The sequence below is a fragment of the Barbus barbus genome, assembly GCF_936440315.1.
Source record: "Barbus barbus genome assembly, chromosome: 15".
NCBI classification, from domain to species: domain Eukaryota; kingdom Metazoa; phylum Chordata; class Actinopteri; order Cypriniformes; family Cyprinidae; genus Barbus; species Barbus barbus.
The window spans coordinates 11,816,898-11,844,710 of NC_136743.1; the positions used below are offsets into that span (position 1 = coordinate 11,816,898).

At 38.6% G+C, this 27,813-nt stretch overlaps 1 protein-coding gene across 1 annotated transcript in view; it reads right to left on the reverse strand.

Moving 5' to 3' along the window:
- Nucleotides 1–27,813, reverse strand: part of astn1 (astrotactin 1) — a gene marked incomplete at both ends in the record, with an annotated part of 275,148 nt that overhangs the window by 9,184 nt on the left and 238,151 nt on the right. Inside the window, 4 exons of the mRNA XM_079434773.1 lie at nucleotides 1,080–1,212; nucleotides 14,090–14,241; nucleotides 14,352–14,485; nucleotides 15,140–15,408. Of these exons, the coding sequence (XP_079290899.1) occupies nucleotides 1,080–1,212; nucleotides 14,090–14,241; nucleotides 14,352–14,485; nucleotides 15,140–15,408 (688 nt within the window). The remainder of the gene's footprint in view (nucleotides 1–1,079; nucleotides 1,213–14,089; nucleotides 14,242–14,351; nucleotides 14,486–15,139; nucleotides 15,409–27,813) is intronic.

A 27,813-nucleotide genomic window follows, 5' to 3' on the forward strand; every position in this document is an offset into this window, starting at 1 on the left:
TTTACACAAATCGTTATCAGATTTTCACAGCCTTAGTTGGATGTAATTGCTTAGACTCACGCAGATATTAAAATCCCTCATCTGACCAAAGACATGCAACTCAACGTCAGTTCAAAGTCCAAGTGAATCATCCAGCCAAAAGTGGGGCCTTTGTTTCTTACTGAACTCTCAGTGAATATTTCTCTGCCACGTTGAGGAAAAGTCAAAGGAAACAGGTGTTCCATCCTGAAAAAAACCTGGCATAATATTTACAATAAGAAATGCTGTGAACATGAGGCCTGAGTGACTAAGTATATTACAAACATTTATACTACTACTACTACTAATAGTGCTTTCGATCAATCAATAAAATAGATTAATTGTGATTAATCACATCCAAAATTAATGTTTGTTTACTAATATATATGTGTGTACTGTGTATATTTCTATGCATATATAGATATACACACATACTGTACATGTGTAAGAAATGTGATATATATATATATATATTTATATATAATATAATGCATATATAAATATATATCCATACACACATATGAATATTTATATATGATTTATGTACATATAAATATATATACATTTACAAATAAATATATGTATAATATACATATGTAAACAAACTTTTATTTTGGATGTGATTAATCGCAATTAATCGAGTTGACAGTACTAATATCTAATAATAGTAATACAAATAATAATAATATGAATATGAATAATAATAATTATTATTATCATACAATATTCTGATATGCTTGTTGGAAATTATAATAATAAAATAATAATAATAGTAATAATTTATAAATTTATTATTATTTTTATAACATGCATAACAAACTGAATTTTAGTATCAATATAACGTTACGATAGGACAGGTGGTTTTAAGGGTAGTGGGTGCTAATGCAATATAATTTTGATAAAATCAAGAGAAAATCACATGAAATGACACATTTGTGTTAAAAAACATTCTCATGATTAATTATCTGATTAATTTCAAAGTGCGACTGCAGCTATTTTGAAAAAAATTGAGGCAAATAAAGTCATTTTTTTAGTCCCATTATATAGCAGGAGGAACTCACATATATGTAGTGTCTGGCTCCAGACAGCGTATGATCAAGGAGACAGAGGAGAGGGGATCAGGGATGTCCCCGAGCATCACACACGGAGATTTGGCCCCTGACATGATGTCATCCACGAAACTCAACATGGTCTCTGTGAAAAGGAGAAGACTTAGTTTAGCGCACACACACACACACACACACACACACAAGTTTACAGGATCTAATAACCCGTTTTGATCTCCCATGTTTTTAAACATTTAAAACAAACTGTTTGTTTGTTTAGTTTTAAGAGTCTCTAATCAAGTATGATTAATGATACGTCATTAGGAGACAACCATGCATGTGCAGGGAAAACAAACATCAGCAAAACAGACCCATCTTCTCAGGAAAGCCTCTGCTATGGGAACACAGGACACTGTTTTGCATGAGGATTTCCCTCACCCTGAAAACCCCTGCCTGATTCGAACCCAATGCTATGAAAACAAGTGTTTCCCTACTTCCCCTGGTCAGTGGAACACCTTGAACTTTCCAGAGATGGAGACCCTGCATGTGGTTTGGACATTTTGACTGGAGAAGATGTCAGTGGTTTGATTTCACACGAGACGCGTGACCCAGATCGAGCTATGAGTGTCTGCCATCTAAAACCAAATAAAGAACCCATACACAAGTCACCTGTGGAGCTGATGTGCTTTGCCTTTCTTATTAAGAAGTGGACAGGAAGACTGTTTGCCCAGGTGGCCTGCATGCGTCACAGGACATGAGCACAGGGGCCTCGTGTGCCTTTCATAGCAAAGAGAAACCTCCCGTCTGTGATGGGGAACTTTTAAAAGTGGTGGTCACCCTGCTTGTCTTCCTGGAGGCCTCCTCTTCAAAAATACCAGGCTTCTGAGAACTCGATGCCAGGATAAACGCGGAGGGGATAAGAGTGTGTGTGATTATGTGCTTGCTGTCACCAGGAAGTATTTACAGTGCTTGTGGAGTAGAGAGTTGAGGAACACGTGCGCTAATGTTAATGAAAAGTGACATTGTGAGGGACTGCAGCAGTTCAGCTCATATTTATCCAGTCAAACACAGTTCCACGGACAACAAGCTCTAACATCTCTGTTTTGTGTCGAAAAAAGGTGAAATGTTGTAAAAAGGCAATAAAACTTTGATGTGTGTGGAAAATTTTGCAAGAGTGTTTTTATGAGATATAAACTGTGTACCATTTATGATATTTTAAGATTATTTATGGGGGGCTTTTTTGTGGGAATACTGAATGGGAACAATGGAGTAGGAAGTGCTTTGGCTGCTCACATGATAAAATAATTACATTTAAATGGAAGCCCGTTTCCACCACAGTATAAAATAATTAAAAAGGTAATTGTGACTTTTTATGTCAGTTTCCGACATCAAATGAATCATACAAAATGTTATTGTAACTTCTTTAGACTTTGTATCTCAATGTTTTAAACAAATTATACTTGTGATCTAAAAACATATATAAGCCCCTGGCAAATCTGTTGGTGTAGTTCTCAGAAAACAACACAGAAAGGAGAAATTTAGGAGTTTATGATTTTTCTACAAAAGATGATAAATACGTTTTCTTTAGAAAGGAAGGTAAATCATTGAATAAAAGAATCGCATTATGGTGACCAAACTAATATTGCCAGTATAATTAAAGTTCAGTATCCTTACCTTCTTTCTTAAGCTTAACACTTTAACCATTTTTTTTTTTCATGCTCATTCTCTCCATTTTAAGTGTCGTCATGCACTGGCATGGAAACTTCCAGTCCAGTTCCCTACAGCAACAGATCTGCAGGAAAAAGGTTTCCAATAAAACGTCCACATAACTAAAGCCATCAGTATCAACTGTGTGCAGTTTTTCCATAAGACACTGCAACAATTGTGCTCCTTGACACTTTAACTCTCTTTGACAAATGGTGATATGAAAATAATAATAAGCTAAATAAAAAAAAAATACCTATCAAGATATCCCCACTTCATAAATCTAAAGCTTTGTCTGACAATGGTTACAAGTACAGGTGTCTGGCAAATACAGCTGAATTTATACTCTTTCATCATGTTCCATTCTCATGCCTCAGTCCCATTTTTTAACGGGAAAGACCTGGGTTGACATGACCACACAATGCTGCCTGCATGGCTGCCCTCTGTTAAACTTTCATGGGCTTTAACCAAAAACCATCTCTGATTCTCATTAGCTTGTTAAAACATCAAGGTCCAGCCAGGTAAAGGATCCCAACCTATCCAAGAGAATTTGCAAGACATTTTGGAGGAGAATCACCCTCAGTGTTGAAGAAATGATACATGCAAGTCCAAAGCAAATCAAAAACTTCTATATGCAACATTTCATTAAAAAAGAAAACAAAAACATCTATTTGCTGAAGGGAAGAGGTCTGCCAAGTGAATCAAAACTTGAAAATGTCAGAACATGACTTTATACAGCACAATGGAAAGCACTGAAGATGACACCTGGCTTGCTCAATCTATCCATTGGCAGAAAGAAACTTTTCAAATTTATAAACAGTTCAAACATGTGAAAGCACTTTGACATGGTCTTATACAGAGAATAATACATGTGGTAGGTGAACCTTTATTTGGGAATACCCTGTCCTAGAATGACCTCATTTAAGGATTGAACAACATGCCAATTAATGTCCCTCTGATTTATCCAGAATTAAAGAAAAATAAATGGCATGGATAAATTTACAGAAAAACACTCAACTAAAGCATTTATTGTTTTAAGCAGATGTCGGTAGTGAAAAAAAAGCATTTTCATAAAAGATCTGGCATCATATATGTAAAAACCAGCCAACCAACGGGACGACTAAAAGATGCTGTCTTAGAGTGCATAACATTTTCAGCAGTTCAAGGCAAGACCCTTCTCTCAACATCTGAGCCAAAGACAACATTCCTCAAATGACTCCTACAGTACATTACAGGTGCATCTCAAAAAATTTGAATATCGTGAAAAAGTTCTTGTAACTTATTTCAAAAAGTGAAACTTTCATATATTTTAGATTCATTACATGTAAAGTAAAGCATTTCAAAAGTTTTTTTGTTTTAATTTAGATGATTAGAGCTTACAGCTCATGAAAGTCAAAAATCAGTATCTCAAAATATTAAAATATTTACATTTGAGCTTCAATTAATGACCATCCCTACAGTATAAATTCTGGGTATCTCTTGTTCTTTGAAACCACAATAATGGGGAAGACTGCTGACTTGGCAATGATCCAGAAGACAATCATTGACGCCCTCCACAAAGAGGCCAAGTCACAGAGGGTCATTACTGAAAGGTGTGGCTGTTTACAGAGTGCTGTATCAAAGCATATTAAATGCAAAGTTGACTGGAAGGAAGAAACTGGGTAGGAAAAGGTGCACAAGCAACAGGGATGACCGCAAACTTGAGAATACTGTCAAGCAAAGCAAATTCAAACACTTGGGAGAGCTTCACAAGGAGTGGACTGAAGCTGGAGTCAAGAGTCACCACACTCAGACGTCTTCAGGAAAAGGGTTACCAAGCCACTTCTGAAACAGAAACAACGCCAGAAGCATCTTACCTGGGCTACGGAGAAAAAGAACTGGACTGTTGCTCAGTGATCCAAAATCCTCTTTTCAGATGATGCGGTAATTCATGTAAAAGGAGGCCCAACCAAGTATTGAGTGCATAGAAATGAGCATACATTTCAGAAGCCTGACATTTCTGTTTAAAATATCCTTTTTTTATTGATCTTATGTAATATTCAAATTTTCTGAGACACTGAATTTCGGGTTTTCGTTATCTGTAAGCCATAATCATCAAAATGTCAAGAAATAAAGTCTTAAAATATTTCACTCTATGTGTAATGAATCTATATAATATACGGGTTTCACTTTCTGAAATGAGAGACAAAAAATTTTGACCTTTTTCATGATATTCAATTTTTTTTAGATGTAGCTAGCTGTAAGTATCAGATTTGTGCATTACTGAAACAAGATAAATAATCTGTGGATAAAAAGAGAACATGAACCTGTGTATACAAATACACGTGTGTATGGTGAACACTGAGCCATGGTGTACAAAAATATTTATTTTGCCTATGAAATACAGAGGATTCCATTAAAAACATACAGAGGCAACAGCTGTGAATTGGATTCATGTGAGCTGCTAGTGTTTTGAGCCTAAAGCTTTTCCACAATGTTTGCCATATGTCTCCTCTAAACTGATTTGTTTCTACTTAGCCACATAGACACTGTGGTGAACCAGGAAGCTGAATGTGTTTAAACATGTACAAGCATAAAGAGAGACAGAGACAGACAGGAGAAGAAATTAAGGAAGGAAGGAAGGAAAGTAGGAAGGAAAGCAAGTGATTTTATGAGACCCTTGGACACACATATAGAGCAAGAATTCTACTAGAGAATAGGATAGAAGCAATGACTGAAGAAAGCCAAGAAGGAAAAGAAAAGGTTTATATTAGAGAACTGGGGGAATGATAAAAGGAAAGAAGGAAATTAAGTAAAATGGAAAGAAAGAAAGAAAGAAAGAAAGAAAGAAAGAAAGAAAGAAAGAAAGAAAGAAAGAAAGAAAGAAAGAAAGAAAGAAAGAAAGAAAGAAAAGGAGAGGAAGTAAGGAAAGAAGGAAGAAGGGAAGTAAGTAAGGTGATTTTCTGGGACCTCTGGCCACACAGAGCAAAGAAAACATTTGTCTTAGAAAATTATATTAGACAAAAGGATAAAAGGAAGGAAGGAAGGAAGTGAAGTAGAAAGAAAGAAAGAAAGAAAGAAAGAAAGAAAGAAAGAAAGGAAGAACCTGCCCTTTGCCACACAAACAGAGGGATCTTTATTTCTACCAACTCATATAAAAACTACAACTAAAAACTCCAAAATGAAAAAGAAAGCAAGAAAGAAAAGAAAGCTTCTATTAGACTTAGGGAACTGCATGAGCCTGACCACACATATAGAGGATCTTTTGTTTCTGTTGAACAGGTAAACATTGCAAATAAAAAACAACAACAAATCCATCACAGGATCAGCTCTGTGTCCAAATAGCTGGAAGGTTTACCAATTCGATTAAACAGCAACGCTCTGGTACCAAACACACGTGGGAGCCCGGCAAAGTACTCCACAAACATCTGGCCTTTGTTGTCTACTTTGATGAACAGAGAGCGAGCGATGGATAACAAAGATTTGTAATGTATCAATTCTTGGCATTTCCTCCACAAAAATGATTAACTGACTCGATCTCCCACGTGGAACATATTGTCTTCTTCAACGAAAAGAGGATATAAAAGGTTAATTGTAGCAAGAGGAAAGGTGGAGTTAGCGCTACGCAGAGTTTACTTGGATGGGAGTAAAAAAACGAAAACTCTTTAATCTGATTTCATTTTCATGCAAAAAGCTTTTGATATAGATGTTACACTTGCCATCTACGTCATAGCACTGCTAAGAGCTTAGCTGCCGCTCAGCATCGATTAAATTGTGATACATGCTCTTTCCTACAATTTGATATACTCCCACACTTGCAACCAACAAGTGATAACACTTAGCTTTCATGTGCTGTAAAGGTAAGAAAAATGCCTGGAAGACATGTTTATATACCAAATGTGACTAAAGGCCGACCACACCAAAGAAAGCCCTAAAAACAATTTCAGTGAGGGCAGAATGAGAAAATACAAAGAACACATTTGAAAACAAGAATTGGTAGCAATCGGTCAAAAACATAAAAATCATAATTTCTACTAATAAAAACTGTAAACATCTGAGGTAATCATAAAATCACAACACATAAAGACGCAACCAAACGTTCAGAATGATGGAGGAACCAAATATAAGATTGATTCTGACTAAATGATCACAAATAAACAAACAAATCAATAATAAAGAATAAATCTTATTTGAATACTATTTTATATCACTAATTGCTGCGATTGACCAATCAGAGTCAAGTATATAGTCAAAAACTTGTCTAATATTAAACATTATACTGCAATAAATCATTAGAGTAGAAAGCATAGGGCTAAGTTAAAGGAATAGTTCACCTAGAAATGAAAATTTGCTCAAATTTACTCATCCTGAGGCCATGTACTGTAGATGAGTTTGTTTCTCAATCAGAACAGATTTGGAAAAATGTACCATTATATCATTCGCTCACTAATGGATACTCTGCAGTGAATGGGTGCCATCAAAATGAGGACCCAAAAAGCTCACAAAAACAATCCAGTCCATCAATCAACATCTTGCAAAACAAAAAGCTGTTTATAATAAATAAATCCATCAGTTATTTATTTCCAACCAATGCTTCCAAAAAATAGTTCTCTAACCATAATATTGCTCTCTCTAGCCAAAATAAATAAATAATCACACACACACAAAAAAACAAACAAACAAAAAATATTGTCTGAATCAGGAGAGACATATGCACAGATTAAGCACACACAAAAACAATCCAATATATTATTCTAAACAAATATTTTGATGTGAGAGGACAACAGAAGATGGACTTTTCCCCAGCAGAAGCATTATTATGGTTTATGGACTGGTATATTGAAGGAACTGTTTTTTTTTTTTTATACTTATTACAAATATGCAGCCTTTCTCTTCAGACATTAAAATACATTAATTGATGGACTTGAGTAATACAAATTACTTTTGGATTACTGTGATGTTTTTATCAGCTGTTTGGACTTTCATTCTGACAGCACCCATTCATTGCAGTGGATCCACTGGTGAGCAAGTGACGTAATGTTAAATTTCCCCAAATCTGTTCAGATTAAGAAATATCAACATCTTTGACAGCCTGAGGGTAGGTATATTTTAAGAAAAAATAATTTTTAGGTGAACTGTTCCTTTAAAGACGTAAGAATGCATAATTTCATATTAATTATAAATAGAGGCCATGTGGTTGTTGCGTGGAGACATGCCCGGCAGCACGTTAATGGCTCCTGACCAACTAAGCATTTAAAAAAATGTGGAGGTGGGCTTTTACAGCACAGCTCAAACCACCTTCAATTCTGTTAAATCTGTAGATCAGCAACTGTACATCATAAAATCATCTGCCTGGATAGAAACCTCAAGGCCCTCGAGTTCCAATAACAGGCGGAGACAATATGCTTTTATGATTTTGGACTATATTGTGATCCTCTTGGTATTCACAGGATATTATGTCTAGCAATTTGCACAGGTGCAAAATGATCACACAGTGGAGTCACAAGGGAAATGTGAGATTCAAAATCTAATTAAAACTTGGAAATAAAGAGATTGTTTTAGGAGGTTTGGGGTCAGTAAGATTAAAAAAAGTAAATAAAAAGTAATTAATGCTTTTATTTTGCAAAGATGCATTAAATTGATCAACAGTGACAGAAAAGATATTTATAATGTTACACAGAATTTCTATTATTTCAAATAAACGCTATTCTGTTGAAATTTCGGTTCAATAAGAATTATAAGACATCTTGAGCACCAAATCAGCATATTAGAATGATTTGTGAAGAACCATGTGACACTGAAGACTGGAGTAATGGAATAAACATTCTCAGACACACACATACACTACATGTGCAAATGTAAAAGCATCCACCCAAACAAAAACAGCTCATTACACAGAGTTAAATGCCTGTCCAAAATTATGTGCACGCACAAACACCCAGATTTGTGGGAATATGAGTGAATCAGTGCGATCGGTGCCAGCTTCCGCGGTGCACCTGCTCAGGCTCCAAAACCTGACCCTGCTCACAGACACAGAGTGAGATCATCCTCCAGGAGCTGTGCTACGGAAACATTCCTCAGGAGTGAAACTGTGTCCTCCACCTATTCGGGAATTTTCGGGCTCTTGTTTTGCCTGCTGCTTGGAGGCGAGGTCCCTCTGCTTTACTAGGGGAAGTGTGGCACCCGGTTCTTTATGCCACCCGTGGGAGAGAGACTGTGTTTTTATGGTAGGATGTTATGTCCCTATGACCCTCGAGTAAACCCGGCTGTAATTGTGCGATCAAAGTCCTGACATCAGTCTGGCGGGGAAAGCTGTTGGTTTTCACAGCGTGTCTAGTCGGGGTGAGATGACTGAAGGCAGACTTCCCATTTACTCGGTTCCCACACCATGAGAGAGAAGAGCACATGCTATGATGTCACGTCGTGTGCCTGATTCCAATTAAGTGCTCTATTAGCATGCAGAGCCGGCAAAGACTCACAGTGTGTGCTATTGCTATAATATCAATGGGTTACTCTCACTAACACACTCAGATTTTTTAAACTCCTAACATGTCCAGTAAACACTTGAATTTCCAAATCAAGTCAGTTTTTACAGGAATAGTTCACCCACAATGAAAATTCTGTTATTATTTGCTTAACCTCAGACAAAAGTAAAATCAGCCACAAGGTAAGATGAGCCACATCTAGTTTCCAGGCAACCATACACAAAATAAAGCGCTGAACATCATTTTCAGGAAGAGACATTGTATATGTGGTGAAGGAAATCGTATGGCAAATGTGGTTCATGTCATTTATGTGCAAAAATTCGATTTTTCCATTTCCAAGTGAATTCCGTGCATGTCCACAGTTACAATGATTTACAGAAAACTGACGTAGGAGCATTTTTAGACACTTATGAGTTTCGTTTTCGTAACAGTTGAGAAATTACAAAAAAACATCATAAGAAAAAGCCAAACTTACTGTATTCCCAGCCTTAGTCATATGAGAAACAGATGACAATTCAAGCCGCTGTCCACTGATAATCCTGCTCTACAGTCAAGAACCAAAAAAGTGAGTTGAACCTGAGAACCAGGCCAATCAGATTCATTAACAAATCATTATTTTGAACCAATTATTTTCAGTGAGCTGATTTATCCAGTTCACAAACCAAACTGCAAGGGAAGATTATCAGTGAATAACGATAGATACTTGACAGGGAAGATTATGAACTGGCTTTGGAAAAGTCCTAAAGATGTTTCAGAATTGTGTTCCTTGTTTCCTTGTGTGTTCCACAGGAAACAAATAACATTTTAAAACAACATTTTGGATTTTTTTTTTTCCAAAAATTACAAACTCTGTCATCATTCACTTACCTTCATGTCATTCCAAACCTGTATTTCTTTTCTTCTTCTATGGAACGCAAATTGGATATTTTGAAGAATGCTGGTAACCCAACATTCATGGGACATTTCTCAAAACATCTTTTAAGTTTCACTGAAAAAAAGTATGTCATAAAGGTTTGGAATGATAAGAGTGAGTAAATGATGACATCATTTTCATTTCTGTGTTAACTATGCCTTTGAGTCAGGCGAATGAAATGGTCATTTGTTAAGAAGAACATCTGTGCTTTGTGAGCTATTAGCGCAGACATGTCAAACAAATCCTGGTAAAACATAAACAGGGGATTGTAATGACTTGCTACGTGGGTAGCAAGTTACAGCCTCTGTTTTTGTGCAGCAAATGAAGGACAGTCATGTACAAGCTAAGAAAATCCCTCATATGTTTCCTGAAAATCGGATAAGGTTTTATAATCAGTCTTCTGACAGCCTGTGGAGTATATTCTGAACTTTCCAGAAAAGTCTGAAAAGTTGATGGTTCTGGCCACCTTTAAATTGGAGGCTTGTAAAGAACAAAACGTTACTTCTGCGGATAAATAGGAAGAAACACCCATACGTATATGGCTTGGAGTAAGACCTCTACGATAATCTCCTCATCAATCTCATTTTCACAGTTCCACATTTGGACTTGATATAACATGATGTTCTTTTCTGCTTTAACAGCCACAACGTGTCTGAAGTCTAATTTGGACAGGGCAACAACAGAGGTGGAGGAGGACAGGCAAGGGGCATGCCTTTAAAGTGAAAGAGGGGAATGGATGAAGATAGAGGAACATATAACAGGGAAGCCAAAGGCTGTCACGGTGCAAACACAGTTTGGGACTCCGCACTATATTTGGTAAAAGTACCGCTAAATTGGGAGGAAGTTCTGCATCAGTCTCTTTTATAGAGCTAATGATACAGGTGTAAGCCTGAAATAATTTACATACAAACAAGGGCGTAGCAACCATTATAACAGGGGGGAAATTATCATTATCAGGAGTTTAATTTTGCTTGGCTGCAGTTGCAGAGTAGCCTGCCACATAAAACGACTTCAAGAGCAAACAGAAGCATTAACGACTGCATTGTCAAAGCACTCTCTCCTACTAACATACATGTAAAATATAATATTTTAAATTTAAGACTTTGTGATTTTTTTTTATGATTTTGAGAGACTTTTAAAAATATTTACAAAAACAACAACAACGAAAACTTTGTAAGCTCACCAAGGATTTATTTGATTAAAATATACAATAAAAATAATAATATTGTGAAATATGATTTTAGTTTAAAATAACTGTTTTTTTATATTTTAAAATTTATTTATTCCTCTAATGGCAAATCTAAATTTTAAGGAGCCATTATTCCAGTCTTTAGTGTCACATTATCTAAATATATATATATATATATATATTATTATCAATACTGAAAGTAGTGGGGCAGAATATTATTTTGGAAACTTTGGATACTTTTTTCAGTATTTTATGATGGACCGAAGGTTTGTTTTAATATATATATATATATATATATATATATATATATATATATATATATCCTTTGTAACACTGTAAACGTAATATTGAGATTTTGGATCAATTTTATTTATAGAATTAATGTATTTCATTCAAAAAGAAGAGAAAAAATCTTACTAACCCGAATCCTTTGAACAACAGTATATGTGCTTTTTGTACTATATACATGTATATAAGGATAGTTTATTTATTTAAAAAAAAAAGAAGAAGAAGAAGAAAAAGGTTTTTCCCCCCTTCATTTTTTAATTTTTAACTCAAACAAAATCGACAGACACAGGAAGTTGGGGTCGAATAGAATTAGAACACGTCATGGCCTAATTCAAGCCTACATCCTCATGGTTCCCACAAAACACATGCCATTATTATTGCATTAGTGTATATTTATTTACACTTTTAGTCTTGCACTGCCAGTATTCAGTCCCTGGTAGAGGTTCACTATTCTTTTCAGGAAAGGAAATTGGTAGGAAAAGGAAAGTGTCCTGGATTTCAAGTTTCTGAAATTCATCCAAAATTATTTAACATATGATAATTTTTGCTTCATTCTGAAAGGCTTAAATCCTAATCATTACCAGAATCAACTCTTGCTGCGGCTCTGCCCTTCACAGCTTCAAGGTGGTCTTTCTCATTGTATTTACAACACTTCACAGTTTAAGCTGTGAGCAGCTCAAGCAATCTTTGGATATGTCTGACACATACAAAACAGTGAGCCACATGTGTGTCTTAAGTCCTTATGGAGCACGGCCAGTCCAGTATCAAGACCTGCTTTCAAGGCCTTCTGAGGAACCATTGATCATCTGTGTGAAAAAAACGATTTCAACTCTCGCCTAAAGTGGACTATAATCTCTGGCGCTGGTATAGAGCATAGTAAGTACCTAAGTACAAAGACCAGGGGGACTTGAGAGGTGAAAAGCACAACTAGAGTTGAAGGTCCTGGGCGGAAAGTATACATGTGTCTGAGGTAGGCTCCTATTTAGAATGCCAGGGCCTTTCAGGTTAGGATATATTCATTCTACTCAGTAAACCCTGGCAGAACAATAACATGGACTTCATCCAGGATCACACTCTCTGATAAATGAGGCTTAAAATAAACATACATTCACCCTGATTGAGGTGAGAGTTTTTGATGTTCATGGGGAAATCCCATGTGATGTCCATTATGCCCAGGACTGAGATGAGAGACACATATTGACTTAATATTCACCTCAAACTGTTTAATTCTTTCAAAATTACACAAATACATCACTGTCTAGAATCTAAAACAGGGTGAAAGCACAACATAGAGGGTATTTCATATCATGCTGTGGGTTATTTTCAGATTATTAATAATTTAGAGGCCAAATGGCATTCTTAATCCAGAACTTTAAAAGTGGAAAATACAGGCCCGATACAATATGTCACAATTATCACAGGCCAGAACGAATGAACCATGAATGAATGATCAACTGTCAAGAGTAAGAGGCGGGCAGTTCACACTGAATTCAGACTAAAACGCTTCATTTTGGTCTCATCTAACTGCAATAATCTGATCCCATGACACAAATGAGCTGTTATTATGCTTTTTGGCAAACTCTAGATGTGCTTTGGCTTGTTCTTTTTAGTAATGGCTTCTTGCGTGCTTCCCTCCCACATGATCCAGTTGACTAGTTCACTTTTATCTACTTTCTGCTTCTGAACTATGAAGCTAAATCAAAGTGATCGTCGGCTTCTCTCATGGTTTTGTCTTGAATGATTACCCTGTCTAAGGAGTTTCTTCGCCTTCTGATATGGCTTCCAGTCCCCGATAATAGGGCCAATGGTGTCAACTGGAACATCCAAACACTTGGGCAATTCTCTAAATTTATGCATTTGTTTTACTTTATCTCAGGAATGGTCTTTAATCTTCATTTTAACAGCCGTCCCTCAGATTTACAACCCTTAACTGCAGGGTTCTTAATAAATTGTGGTAGTTATTTTAATTCACAGGTAGAGTTCATTTTAAGGCAACTATGCAGGGGATTTCATTGCACAATCAAAGCCTCTGAATCAGAGGAACGAAATATTGGAATAAAATATTAATGCATATTTTTATTGCATTGTTTCAACAAAACATACAGCCACAGTCTTTCATTTTGTGGTTCAGACTTAGTGTTGGCAAATTCAATTAAAATTAATTTAGATTTCATATATTCATGAGCAGTCAGTTGCCATTATCACAAAATAAACCCTGGCAGGATGATCAGGACCCCAGCGTGAGGCAGAGGGATCTTGTATCGCCCTGAAGGAGTTTAATTTGCGATAATGACTGTCTGAATGTACATTATCCTGCTTATCACACAGCTACTTCCCGAATAAATGGGCATTCGATATTGACTCTCTTTTTTAGCCTTTATTGTAGAATACATCAAAGGCAGGCAGTTATATGTGCATATTATATATCTCAAATCTTTTGTATAAGCTCATATCACAATTCACCTACCTGTCTCAACTTTGGAGTGATCAGTCCGCTCTGTCACCTTCTCTTGACTGATGAGGTAATCAACAATTCTCACTCCGATTGGTGGCTCTGCATGATTCCATTCTATGATGACCAATGAATTGCTAGGTTCGTACGAATGGGACAGCTTGAGCCTGACAAGAGTATAAAATCAACATAGACCATTTATGACTTAATGTTTGACCAAGAGCTGAACTTCTACTTTAAAACCTCACTTCAGAAACTGTAAATTCCCTAAACTCACATTGGTTGAGGTAGAGGAGCACAGGTCGGGAGTCCATCTGTGCCAAAGGCATTGGAGTCACATCGACACCAGTCATCAATAACATCACCTTTAGCAGAACACCATAGTACACTCATCATGGCCTCTTGCAGAGCCTACATGAAAAGACAAAGATGCAGAGCATGTCATATTAATACTAATATTAATTATAAAGAATTATTCTAATATTTACAGTTATATAACACTATTTTTACACTCAATGAGGTTTACTGTATAAGTGGGGAGATGTCCTCTACCACCACTAGAGTGCAGCATCGTCCTGGATAATGCATATTTATTACAATAAAGATATTTTAGAGATTAGGATTGTGACAGAAAAAGGAAAAAAATAAATACCTTAAAATAAAATACCTTTTGAAATGTAAATTAGTTTTAAATAATTACATTTTTTTGTTCACGTAATTATATTTAATTAATTTCCATTCAAATATATACATACATACATATGTTTTTGATTGATCTTTAGGCTTACATTTCTGGTAAATAGCACCTCAATATGTTTAATTGATGAATAGACTTTTTTTTTTTTTTTTTTACATTTTGCTATTTTTAATGTTCCCATCTCTATACTGGTGCAATAGGTCCCACACAGACCACCTGTCGACTCTACTAACACATTGTCCACATTGACCTATTGCACCTTTGTTTTCCCCAGGAGGTGCCCCAGCCTGGCTCATCGCTGCTTAGCTTCAGTGGGTAACCTGGCAAGGGCTGCGGGGTGAGAGCATAACATTATGAGTCACACATACCTGGTAGGTCTCATTGCTGTTGACCAGCTCATAGTTTGGCGTGGCTTTAGTGATGTTGAGCAGCACAGGTTCTGCAGGACGTGCAGGCCCAGGGCTCATGTGGCAGAGGTGGCAGGAAAGAGGGCACTGGCCCTTGCTGCTGCAGTCCATGCGCACCCCTGCCGCCATGCGCTTGGCACCCGAGTCCAGCAGGCTGGCAATGTATGCTGGGTAAGTAAGCGTGCGTGACTCTTTGTCCCGCTCCTCTGACTCGTCTGATGGAGAGTTTCCTGAAAAACACAATTCAACATGATTTAGTTTTGAAAATGATAGTGAAAATCATTCAGTCTTTAGAATAGGGCTGTTTAATTTATTACATTTCAATTATGATTAATGGTTGACAAATGTGATTATAACAACAAATATGAAAATATAAAATTATTATAAAATATTAAAAAAATATATTGTGTACCTATTAAGTATGAATATTATTACATTAATATAAGTAATACATATTTATTAATACTATAGATGCACCGATACTGAATTTCTCTGCCGATATCGATAGCCGATTATTCAGAAAGATATCGGCCGATTCCGATGCCGATAGTTATGTGCGAGTTAAAAATTTTGACATGGTCGCATTTGTGCCAGTGCATGGTCTGCGCTGCTCCAAAACGTATGCTCTGCTCCATGCATAAAACACGCGCTGCAGAGCCAACGCACAGGTCAGCAGGTGTAAGATTTCTGATCATGTGAAGAGAGTGAGAGAGGGCTTTCAATGAGTGCTCTTTGGGAGCAGAGTCTGGTTTATACTCTCCGCGTCAGCACCAGTGGCAAAATTTATGCGAATATTGAGGAAAGGATGGCGGACGGGATGGCGGATTTGGTTTTCAAGTGAAAGTAAAATACAAGACTGCTTCTTAAACCAGAGAAGGTGAACATGTTGGTTTTGTCTTTGCTGTTTATCTCACGTTACGCTATGGAGGATTTCTTTAAATGTTCTTTATTTATTTGATTCCTCAGTGTTTGCTGGTGTAGCTTATGCTATGCCTTGTCTTATTAGTTTATGTTAATTACATTATATAAGTTAGTTTGTAGCGTACTGTTATTGTTGTACTTTTTAGGCTTGCTGTGATAGACATCACTTTTACAATTACACGATTACATCACTTGCCCACCGCGGCACTGTCCCCCACCGTCGTTTTGATTTTTTATAGTAATAAAATGTATTTAGTTCAGTTAGAGGACACTACAATAAAAACTGAATGCAGCTGCTCAATGCAGCGCACCGAACGAACAATAGTCACGCATCACAGATCAGATTTCATTTAAATCACCTGAGGAGAGTGAGTTGAGCTGACTGACAAGAAGAGTGAGGTGAAAAAGACAAGACAATGGTGGAAGAGTTTCAAAACGAAATGTAAAAGCGCCTGTTTTAAAAATATTTTGGATTTTGAAAAGCCTTTTGACTTCTGCCGTTAATCTACGTGATAATGGAAGTTTTTTTTTTAAACATTCGTTTCTCATTTATTTGGTTCCACAGTATTTGCTGATTTTTATTTGATTTAAACTGTGTATTTTTTATTATTTTTATTTTTTTCCCATTATTTTTCATCAAGGTGTATGTGTCCGTGCCTCCAAACATTCTTATTCATTTTGATAATAAACATTCTACGCTTCATAATTATTTGTTCCTCATTCTTTACTAGGTTTTAGTTTTGTATCCCTATTTAAACTTTGTGTAAGTTATTTGTTATTTTACATTAGGCATAGCATAGTGTATTTGTATTCATTTTGTTAATAAAAGTTCTATGTTCTACGTTGTATTTTGTTGTTGCTTGAATTTAATTCAAGCAATTGATGCCGAATTGCTGTTAATTTAAAAGTGAAAGTAAAATACACATGATGCTTTTATAAGCTATTTAAGCAAAGGAAAGTGTGGGAAAGAGGGAAAACTCAAACAAACAAAGTGAAAGTAAAATGTGCAGGGTGCTTTTTCAAACTAGGCTATTTAAAATTGAAGGAAAGTGAGGGAAAGACAGAAAACTCAAATGAACTAAAAGCAAACAACTGCTTGATGCCGAATTGCCCTAATTTGAAAGTGAAAGTAAAACGAGCACAGCACTTGCAGGCTATTTAAAACCGAAAGGAAGCGAGAAAAAGAGGGAAAACTCAAACGCTGAGAGTTTGTTTCTCATCAGAAGTAAGAAAGCACAGAACTCTGTGATTATTGGATGCAAGGCATGGTACAAATGTTTAGTATATAGAAAAAAACTGCGGATCTGGCAATACTGACTTTAACTACGGGTGATTCATCTGGTCAAATAGAGCCTGCTTTAATGTAGCTTTTTTAACTGTTAATGCTTTATTGTCACGTTAATTTTGACAGCCCTAAATTCAACAGAGATTTTCTTCACTCACAATATGAGTTGCAGTCTGACATGTTTTTTTCCGCTGCCTTTTGATTGGGCCCTGATCATCAGCTGATTTTGAACAATTGGCCGATGTCCGATAGTGAAATGAATTGCTTTTATCGGCCGATACCGATTGTCAGCCGATACATCGGTGCATCTCTAATTAATACATAATATTATTATTAATAATACATTCATTAATAATAACATTATAAAAGTGACAATTTAGGAAGCTTTGCTTCTATTTTCAGCTCACATCTGAAAATAAATATAATATTAAAATAACAATATAAATGTTTTAAAATTGTTATTTAAAAATGTATTCAAAAACTTAAAATAAATATGCTTATTAATTAATAAAATCAAATTGCACGTCAATATTTGTTCTATAAGCTCTATCATCATTTGAGCCTAAAATGGAAAATGTATTGAGTAAAGCTTTGCTACTATTTTAAGCCCATCCCAAAGGTATATGAACTCACAGTTGCTTAGTCTGCAGACCTCCACACATACAAAAGCAATCAGCAAGCTCAACAGCCAATTAGGGAATACCCTTTCACTGCAGCATACTTTAATAAAAAAACACATACTTGAGATTGTAAAGATGCGCACACACACACACAACAAACCACACAGAGATTTTATGAGCCAACAGTGTGAGAAGAAAATGCAATGTGAGAACCCATTATTACTTCAGCCTTCTATTCAAGTTTAGCCAAACATTTTGCATAAGAGACACACAAGGAAATGAAAACGCAGCACCCCATAGTACACTTAATAATAAAGCAACAAAAGCCCTCCTGCAAATTGCAAACATATCAATCAGCCCAACCAAACTGAGTTTTGCTTTCATTTCAGTGAGATTTTTATTTAATTAAAGACTTTTTTTATCATTTGGGGAGAATCAGAGCAGTTCTTTCTTTGTTATTCAATATCTAAACAGGCTCTGGTCTGCAGGAGAAGTGCAAAAGGTCATGCAGATGACCTTTTGGGAGGTGATGGAAGCAAACCGGCCCTCAAGCCATCCTACTCACTCTCAAGCTCTTTACAAAATATAACGCTTTCTTAATTACTCATATGATTCTAAATCATTTAAATTGTATCTTCCATTGTATTTCTTTCAAGAAAAGCACTGTAGCTGTGCCAAGAAAACACAAAGCTCTTAAAAAAAGGTTCCTCAAAGTTAATGGATTAAAAGGCCTGTAAATTGCACATTTTGGATGCCAATCAGAAAGCTTGAGCTCCTCAGAAAATACTAATGTGTTAAAAGTGTTTCATCAAATTCGATGCCAGCTGTAGATTAAGAAGGCATTACCAATAAAACGCTTAGCTGGTGCTTTAATTAGACAAGAGTGAGAGAATGAAAAAGCAAGAAGAAGTAGGGAAGAAGAATTAAGGAAGGCTGGAAGAGAGAGAGAAACAGTGGGAGAGCTGCACACTCTACAGTGTGCCAATTTGCTTTGACATATTTTCTCTACAGCTCTGGGTTTTGACAGTTATGAAACCGGCATGATGCATTGCAGGCCAAATTAAAACAGGAGAGTGAAGGAAAACATCTCATTAGATAACTTTCATTTTAGGCGGTTGATTTGCATGAAAAAGCACGGAAAATCTTGTCATCTGTAGTGTCTTTTTAAGCTCAGAGCTCTTCTCGGGGAAGAAAAAGCCTTTGATATTCTCAGTGGTTTGAAGGATTGCCATTTATGACTGCATGCAAATTGTCAGCTGTGACAAAGGTGAGCATTCGGAAATTCCTTCGTACAAGCATATTTTTATCACCACCAACTATATGTGACAGAGTGAATAATGTGTTGGGCGGGGCGTATTCTATTTAGCCCTATAAATAGCGTAAATGGTAGTCGATTGCGTAACTTCCTGGTGTTGCGATCGTCATTGTCTCTTTCCGGTGTTGTGACTGTGGATGCTGTGGCAAGGTATGAGCGTGATTTTTGCTCTGCTGTAACGAAGCTAGTGTAAAGATGTTCTGCCTTACTTTGTTTATTTTGTGTTAATCAGAGGGAGATAATCCTCGATACGAGAGCGGGAGCCCGTGAGCTGTTAATGCAGAGTTGTGGACTCTGTATATAGCCTAGAGCAACGAGCCGTGCTACGCAGCAGGTTTATTCCACTTTATTAACGTCACATTCCAGTCTTGGATTACGGCCGAGGTATGTGTGCGGTAGAGTTCTAGTCATTACAGAAATATTGATGTGAATTGTCATGTGTATTTTTTTAGTGATTTAAGATATTGTGTTGCATTTACTTTAGCAAGTGGTTGATTCGCAATGTTTGTATTTATATTGATGTGGACTTGTTAAAGAGATCTGTATTTATGGTTGTTTCTATTTGGCAGATCGTTCTTTGTGGAGCTCTATGCGTACGGATCTCTGGTGTCTAGGCTCTGCTGTTTTGTTCATGATTTGTTTTGTTTTTTTAGTTTATTTTGATATTTTTGGTTTTTGTATAATTGTAATTGTTTATTTCTTTGTAACAGACAGAGCTTACTTTATGCCAACCGCTGGGTTTTGTGCTTTGTAATTTCAAGTTTTAACCTAGTTCTCTGTGTTACAGGAACCAGCCTGCATGGGAGTGCTTTCTCTTTGGGGTCGTCCGGGCCTTCTCACTGCGTGGTGTGAGATTTTCTGCACTGTATGAGTATTGATTTGAGAGTGTAGAATTATTTGCACTATTCACTACACCTTTTTATGTTATTGTAGATTTGGTGTGTGCTTCAGGCTAAGGGGTCTGTGGCCCTGCGATTTTCCTCTCCCTCTTTCTGCAGGCTTGGTAATCCTGATATTCTAAGAACCGGTGGGCTATTTTAATATTGGGCCTAAAGCGGAGGTCTCTTAAAGTGTGACATCCTTTTAAGGAAATACAAGCATATAATAAAGTTGATTTTATCTAAGTGGAGATTTTATGATGTTTATTAATAAAATGGTTAAACTTGAAAGTCACGTCTTTGTTCATTTTTTTGGCAAGGAACTTGTGTTGCCGTGTTAAATTATTTCCGTGGGTGTTAAACCCCGGTGGCATAGTCGGAATTTAAGGTACTCTTAGAGTGGCGCCTCGGTTTCATCTGGCGTAGTCGGCAGGGTCGCTTTTGTGAAACAAGACGTGACTTCCAAGGATAGTAGGTTTTTTTTTTCTATTACCTAGCGGTTGGTTTTGCTCTATCTTGTTTTGTTTCTTTTTTTTTTTTTCCTTTTGTTGGTTTTTGTTGTGGTTTCAAAACAGCAGTGGCCTACAACCGTTCAACAGGAAGGCGGTTTGCCAGGAGATCACTTCAAGTGGGGACGTCGGAAGGAGTTTTGCCTGGCGATTATGGATACAGAATTGCAAGAGTTGCGGGACTTGGTTCAACAGCTAAGAACTGATAATCAACGCCTTTTAGAAACTCAAACTGCCCCTATAAGCACTGAATCTTCTAATGTTGCTCTTGATGTTCCTAGGTCCTTACATCAGTCTAATGGCTCCCATGACCGTTTTGTGTATGTGCCTAGGGAGAGGAAGTGCCCTGTTTTTAGAGGTACTGTGGGAATTGGAATAGCTGAATGGGTAGATGAGGTCCGCGCAAGTATGCGGGCCCGGGGTTTAACATCTGTCGATCAAGTTTACTTCATTTATGATCATTTGGAGGGGGAAGCCAAAAATGAAGTTAAATATAGACCTAGTGTAGAAAGGGAGGACCCAGAAAAGGTTCTCTCTATTCTCCTAGAAATGTATGGTTGCCCGCAGTCTTATGTGGCCCTACAAGAGAAATTCTTTTCCCGTAAACAACTTGAGGTTGAGTCGTTACAGGAGTATTCTCACGCTTTATTTAAGCTTATGAATGAGGCGTTGGAAAGTGCTCCAGATGCAATGCCTAATTCTGCTATGCTGCTGAGAGATCAGTTTGTTGAGCATGTTATTGATCCAGCCCTTCAACGGGCATTGAAACAAGTTGTTCGAGCCCATCCCGATTTTACACTTCTAGATATTCGAAAAGAAGCTATTCGATGGGAACGGGAAGGTATGTCTGTGGAGGGGCGAGCACGGAGTTTCTCTGTGCCTTCAATGTGTGCAACTCAGGTTTCTAGCATATCCAATGCTTCTAGTACAGGTAATTATTCTGTTGAAATTGCTGAAATAAAAGCACTATTGAAGCAACAACAAGAACAGTTAAGTCAGCTTGGGGAGCAGCTTTCCCAATTGCAGAATCCTCCTAAACGGCCCCCAGTGCATCGTAATCAGGTTGTGTGTAGGCGATGTCAACAGCCTGGCCATTTCGCTAGTCATTGTGATAATGAACGTGTTGAACCTCGACCCCAGTCTCATTTCAGACAGAGGATAGGATCCCAGCAGCAGCCGTCGGAAAACTAGTTCCCTCTGAGTCGCTGAGTCAAGGTTCAGGAGGGGACAAGTTTGACTCGAATAATTCTGAGGTAAGCTGCCTCAATGTGTCAAATTTAGTGGGGCAGTGTCCTTCGGTCATGGTGCTTATGGGTGGGGTCAAGGTGCCGTGTCTTTTGGATACCGGATCAATGGTGTCCACCATAGCAGAGAGTTTCTTTTTCCAACATTTGAGTGAAATACTCTATTCTTGTAATTGGTTACAACTCAAAGCTGCTAATGGGCTTGATATACCTTATGTGGGGTATGCTGAGGTAACTGTAGAAGTATTGGGGAAAGTTATACCAAAGAAGGGTGTTCTTGTTGTAAAAGACACCCCTAGTTTGCAGTCAAAGACAAATACTCCAGGTGTCTTGGGGATGAATATTATTAGTGAGTGTTATGATCTGTTGTTTAGCCAGTATGGTGCTTCTCTTTTCAGCCTTCCATGTATCCAGCAGGCTCCTAAGGAGTGGCAGCAGGCCCTTCAGTTTTGTCACAGTGCTCCACCATCGGTTAGGCCAATCACCGGGATTGCGAGAGTTAGGGGTAGGTACCCTGTTTATTTACCAGGGGGTGTTATGAAATTAGTGGCGGCTACCTGCTCACAGCATCTTGTGGACCAGTCGAAGGCTGTCCTCTTTGAGCCACTTTCTAATGATGTGCTTCCTGCAGGCGTATTGGTAGTACCATCTATAGTCCAGGTGGTTAAGGGTACTGCTTATGTCCCAGTACTAAACGTCAGTAATACAGATGCTCGGGTCCCGTCACGTTGTGTCTTAGGTACTTTGAAGCCAGTACAAATAGTCAGTTTACCTGCAGGGGTTGTGGAGGTTCCTTTTTCACCGGGGGTGAAGGAAGTGCAGGCCACAGTCAGTATGCAACAAATACAGGTTGATAAGGTACAGCAGCTTATAAAATCGGTTGACCTGTCTACTCTCTCTGAGGTAGAGCGGAGTAAAGTTATTTCTCTATTGACAAGATATCAGTCAGTGTTTGCGACTCATGAGGGGGATTTAGGCTGCACTACTCTTATTAGTCATGAGATTCCCTTAACTGACGAGGTACCTATGCGACAAAGGTATAGGCGTATTCCACCGGCTGAATATGATGCAGTGAAGACACATATACATCAACTCTTAGAGAGTCAGGTAATAAGGGAGAGTTGCAGCCCTTACGCATCCCCCATAGTTCTAGTGAAGAAAAAAGATGGCTCCTTGCGTTTATGCGTGGATTATCGCCAGTTAAATCGAAAGACTCGCAAAGACACTTTTCCGCTCCCCCGGATTGAGGAGTCCCTTGATGCCCTCTCAGGTGCCTGCTGGTTTTCAACTTTAGACCTGGCAAGTGGCTACAATCAGGTACCAGTTGAAGAGAAGGATAAATGCAAGACTGCTTTTTGTACCCCTTTTGGGCTTTTCGAATTTAATCGTATGCCCTTTGGCCTATGTAATGCTCCAAGTACGTTTCAGCGACTCATGGAGCGTATGTTTGGGTCCCAGCATTTTCAAACTTTACTGCTCTATCTTGACGATGTGATTGTATTTTCTTCTTCTATAGAGCAACATTTGGAACGTTTGGAAATGGTCCTGAGTCGACTGTACCAAGAAGGCCGCAAAGTGAAATTAGAGAAGTGCTGCTTCTTTAAAACTGAGGTGAAGTATTTGGGCCATGTGATCTCTAATAAAGGGGTCTCCACTGACCCTGAGAAGATTGCTGCTGTAGCTAATTGGCCCCGACCACAGGATGTAGCAGCACTGAGATCCTTTTTGGGGTTCACTAGTTATTATAGGCGATTTGTTAAAAATTTCTCTGTGATTGCAGCTCCTTTGTATCGTCTAATTGGAGAACTGGGCAGAAGCAAAGACCGAAAGGGTACACGGAGACCCTTGAGCAGTGCCTGGACTGAAGCCTGTGAGGGCAGTTTTCAAGATCTGAAGGTGCGGCTGACTACTACTCCTGTGTTGGCTTATGCTAATTTTTCTCTGCCTTTCATTTTGGAGGTAGACGCCAGCCAGAATGGACTTGGAGCAGTATTGTCACAAGAACAGGAAGGGAAAGTGAGACCCCTGGCGTATGCAAGCAGAACACTTATTCGAACGGAGAAGAGGATGCCAAACTATAGCTCCATGAAGCTAGAATTTCTTGCTTTGAAATGGGCGATGGCAGAGAAATTCCGAGAATATTTGCTGGGTCATAAGTGTATTGTCTGGACTGATAATAACCCTTTGAGTCATTTACGCACTGCAAAATTGGGGGCAACAGAGTTAAGGTGGGCAGCGGCGTTGGAAGCGTTTGATTACACCATCCGGTATCGACCAGGTCGGGCTAATGGAAATGCAGATTCCTTGTCAAGGCAGCACCTAACTGATGGGGTATCCTTTGTGGATCAGATACTCCCGGGAACTTTGCTTCCAGTTCAGTTGGAGCAGGCCATAGGCCAGACATCGGTCGCGGCTTGCCAATTAGAAATATCAGTGCTGCCAACTTATTCTGGGAACGATCTTGCTCGCCTTCAACAAGATTACCCTGTAATTCGTGAATTTCTTTATTTTTGGGCAACATCAACGGAGGCCAGATCACATGGAACGGCAAGCATTAAGTAAGCCGGTGTTGGAATTGGTGCGGCAATGGGACCGTCTGTTGGAGCAAGAAAAGGTCTTGTATCGCAGAACCTTTCGTCCAGATGGGGGAGAAGAGGTATTACAGATGGTACTACCAGAATCATTGCAGGAAGAGGTGCTAAAGCAGTTACGCCAAGGGCATGGACATCAGGGTATTGAGAGGACGACCGAGCTAGTGCGTTCAAGGTGTTATTGGCCTGGAATGTACAAAGCGGTCAAGAAGTGGTGCGAAGAATGTGAACGCTGTATTCTGCTAAGCCAGCACATCATCCTGTGAGGGCACCAATGGGACATTTGGTTGCTGCAAAACCAAATCAGACTTTAGCAATTGATTTTACCTTCTTGGAGCGCTCGAGAGATGGTAAAGAGCAAGTATTAATAATGACTGATGTCTTTTCTAAGTTTACGCAGGCAGTCCCAACTTTTGACCAGAGAGCTTCCACCGTAGCAAATGTCCTGGTGAAGGAATGGTTTTGCAGGTTTGGAGTCCCGGCCCGCATTCACTCAGACCAGGGTCGGAGTTTTGAAGGTACATTGATACAGCAACTTTGTGATCTCTATGGTATTCAGAAGACGCGCACTACACCCTACCACCCTCAAGGTAACGGCCAATGTGAACGGTTTAACCGGACACTGCATGGCCTCCTTTGTACACTTCCCAATTCTGCTAAAGCTGACTGGCCTAAGTATTTGCCTCAATTGTTGTTTTCGTATAATACCACCATACATCAGACAACTGGTGAGTGCCCACATTTTTTAATGTTTGGTCAAGAACCTAACTTGCCAGTCGATTTCCTTCTTGGGAGAGTGTCACAGCCGACAACTGGGACAGTAATGGATTGGATGGAGGAACATCGGGAGCGTTTGCAAGTGGCTTTCGATGGTGCCCGGGAGAGGATTCATGCGGCAGCTAGGTTGAGAAAGGAGAGGCACGATCAGAAGGGCTATAGCTGCTATTTGAAAGAAGGGCAGTTCGTTTATCGGAGGGACCACAGTAATCGGGGTAGGAATAAAATACAAGACGTCTGGAGTCCAACAAAGTATAAGGTAGTCCAAGCCCCTACAGAGGGAGGGGCTGTCTATTCTATTGCCCTTCCAGATAACCTTACACGAGCTAAAAGGGTGCACCGTACTATGTTGAAACCTGTACCTGATGTGTTGCCTCTGTATACTTCACCATGTGTAGGCCCTGAGTCTCTGAGAAGGTTGGAAATGAAGAAATGGAAGGACAATGGATTCGTGTTTCACAGCCAGAAGAAAATCCACCTGCTACGGCCCCAAATTTAGCTGTTTCCCCCCCTAGCCACACAGAGTCAGTGGTTGGCCTACTGCATCCTGATGGGCTGCCGCCTGCCGGGGTTGAGGCATTGGATGGTGGTGAGACTTCCCTACGTAGGTCGGCAAGATAAACCGCAGGGAGACATTCTAATCCTCATCACTTGCCTAGGGCTGTGGGGAATGGTGCAAGGGGGGCTGCAACTTTTTCTAGTCAAAGTGTAGGGGTGGTGGCTGTTTTTAGACCCTGGATTTAGGCTATTTTAAATTGTCTAGTTTTATTTTTAATTTGTCGACGGGGTATCGACATAGAAGAGGGGGGTGGATTGTGACAGAGTGAATAATGTGTTGGGCGCCCCGTATTCTATTTAGCCCTATAAATAGCGTAAATGGTAGTCGATTGCGTAACTTCCTGGTGTTGCGATCGTCATTGTCTCTTTCCGGTGTTGTGACTGTGGATGCTGTGGCAAGGTATGAGCGTGATTTTTGCTCTGCTGTAACGAAGCTCGTGTAAAGATGTTCTGCCTTACTTTGTTTATTTTGTGTTAATCAGAGGGAGATAATCCTCGATACGAGAGCGGGAGCCCGTGAGCTGTTAATGCAGAGTTGTGGACTCTGTATATAGCCTAGAACAACGAGCCGTGCTACGCAGCAGGTTTATTCCACTTTATTAACGTCATATTCCAGTCTTGGATTACGGCCGAGGTATGTGTGCGGTAGAGTTCTAGTCATTACAGAAATATTGATGTGAATTGTCATGTGTATTTTTTTAGTGATTTAAGATATTGTGTTGCATTTACTTTAGCAAGTGGTTGATTCGCAATGTTTGTATTTATATTGATGTGGACTTGTTAAAGAGATCTGTATTTATGGTTGTTTCTATTTGGCAGATCGTTCTTTGTGGAGCTCTATGCGTACGGATCTCTGGTGTCTAGGCTCTGCTGTTTTGTTCATGATTTGTTTTGTTTTTTTAGTTTATTTTGATATTTTTGGTTTTTGTATAATTGTAATTGTTTATTTCTTTGTAACAGACAGAGCTTACTTTATGCCAACCGCTGGGTTTTGTGCTTTGTAATTTCAAGTTTTAACCTAGTTCTCTGTGTTACAGGAACCAGCCTGCATGGGAGTGCTTTCTCTTTGGGGTCGTCCGGGCCTTCTCACTGCGTGGTGTGAGATTTTCTGCACTGCATGAGTATTGATTTGAGAGTGTAGAATTATTTGCACTATTCACTACACCTTTTTATGTTATTGTAGATTTGTATATCCGGGCACGTGTGGTGTGTGCTTCAGGCTAAGGGGTCCGTGGCCCTGCGATTTTCCTCTCCCTCTTTCTGCAGGCTTGGTAATCCTGATATTCTAAGAACCGGTGGGCTATTTTAATATTGGGCCTAAAGCGGAGGTCTCTTAAAGTGTGACATCCTTTTAAGGAAATACAAGCATATAATAAAGTTGATTTTATCTAAGTGGAGATTTTATGATGTTTATTAATAAAATGGTTAAACTTGAAAGTCACGTCTTTGTTCATTTTTTTGGCAAGGAACTTGTGTTGCCGTGTTAAATTATTTCCGTGGGTGTTAAACCCCGGTGGCGTAGTCGGAATTTAAGGTACTCTTAGAGTGGTGCCTCGGTTTCATATAGAAATTCCCTAAAATAAACCCTGTGCCTAACAGACGAAACACTAGATGGCACTAGAGCTCTAGGAGGGGATGGAAACCGCACATGAAAGCAGAAAGGGAGGGGGTGACCTAACAAATTGCATTATCATGTCTGCACGTTTCCGAAAACACAATCTGCACGATAAAGTACGATGATAATGAACATTGCTTCCCCTTTTCTCATGTTTTTGACAAGTTTGGTAAAGAATGAAACATCAAAATGGCAAGTCATGAATTGCTCTGCATGTATTCAAAATCCAAGCTTTCAGTCAATAATCAGGACGTTTAAGCACCCGAGTCAAGCAATTTAAACGTGTTGCAATGCGTCTAGGCTCAGGATGTATTTGAACACT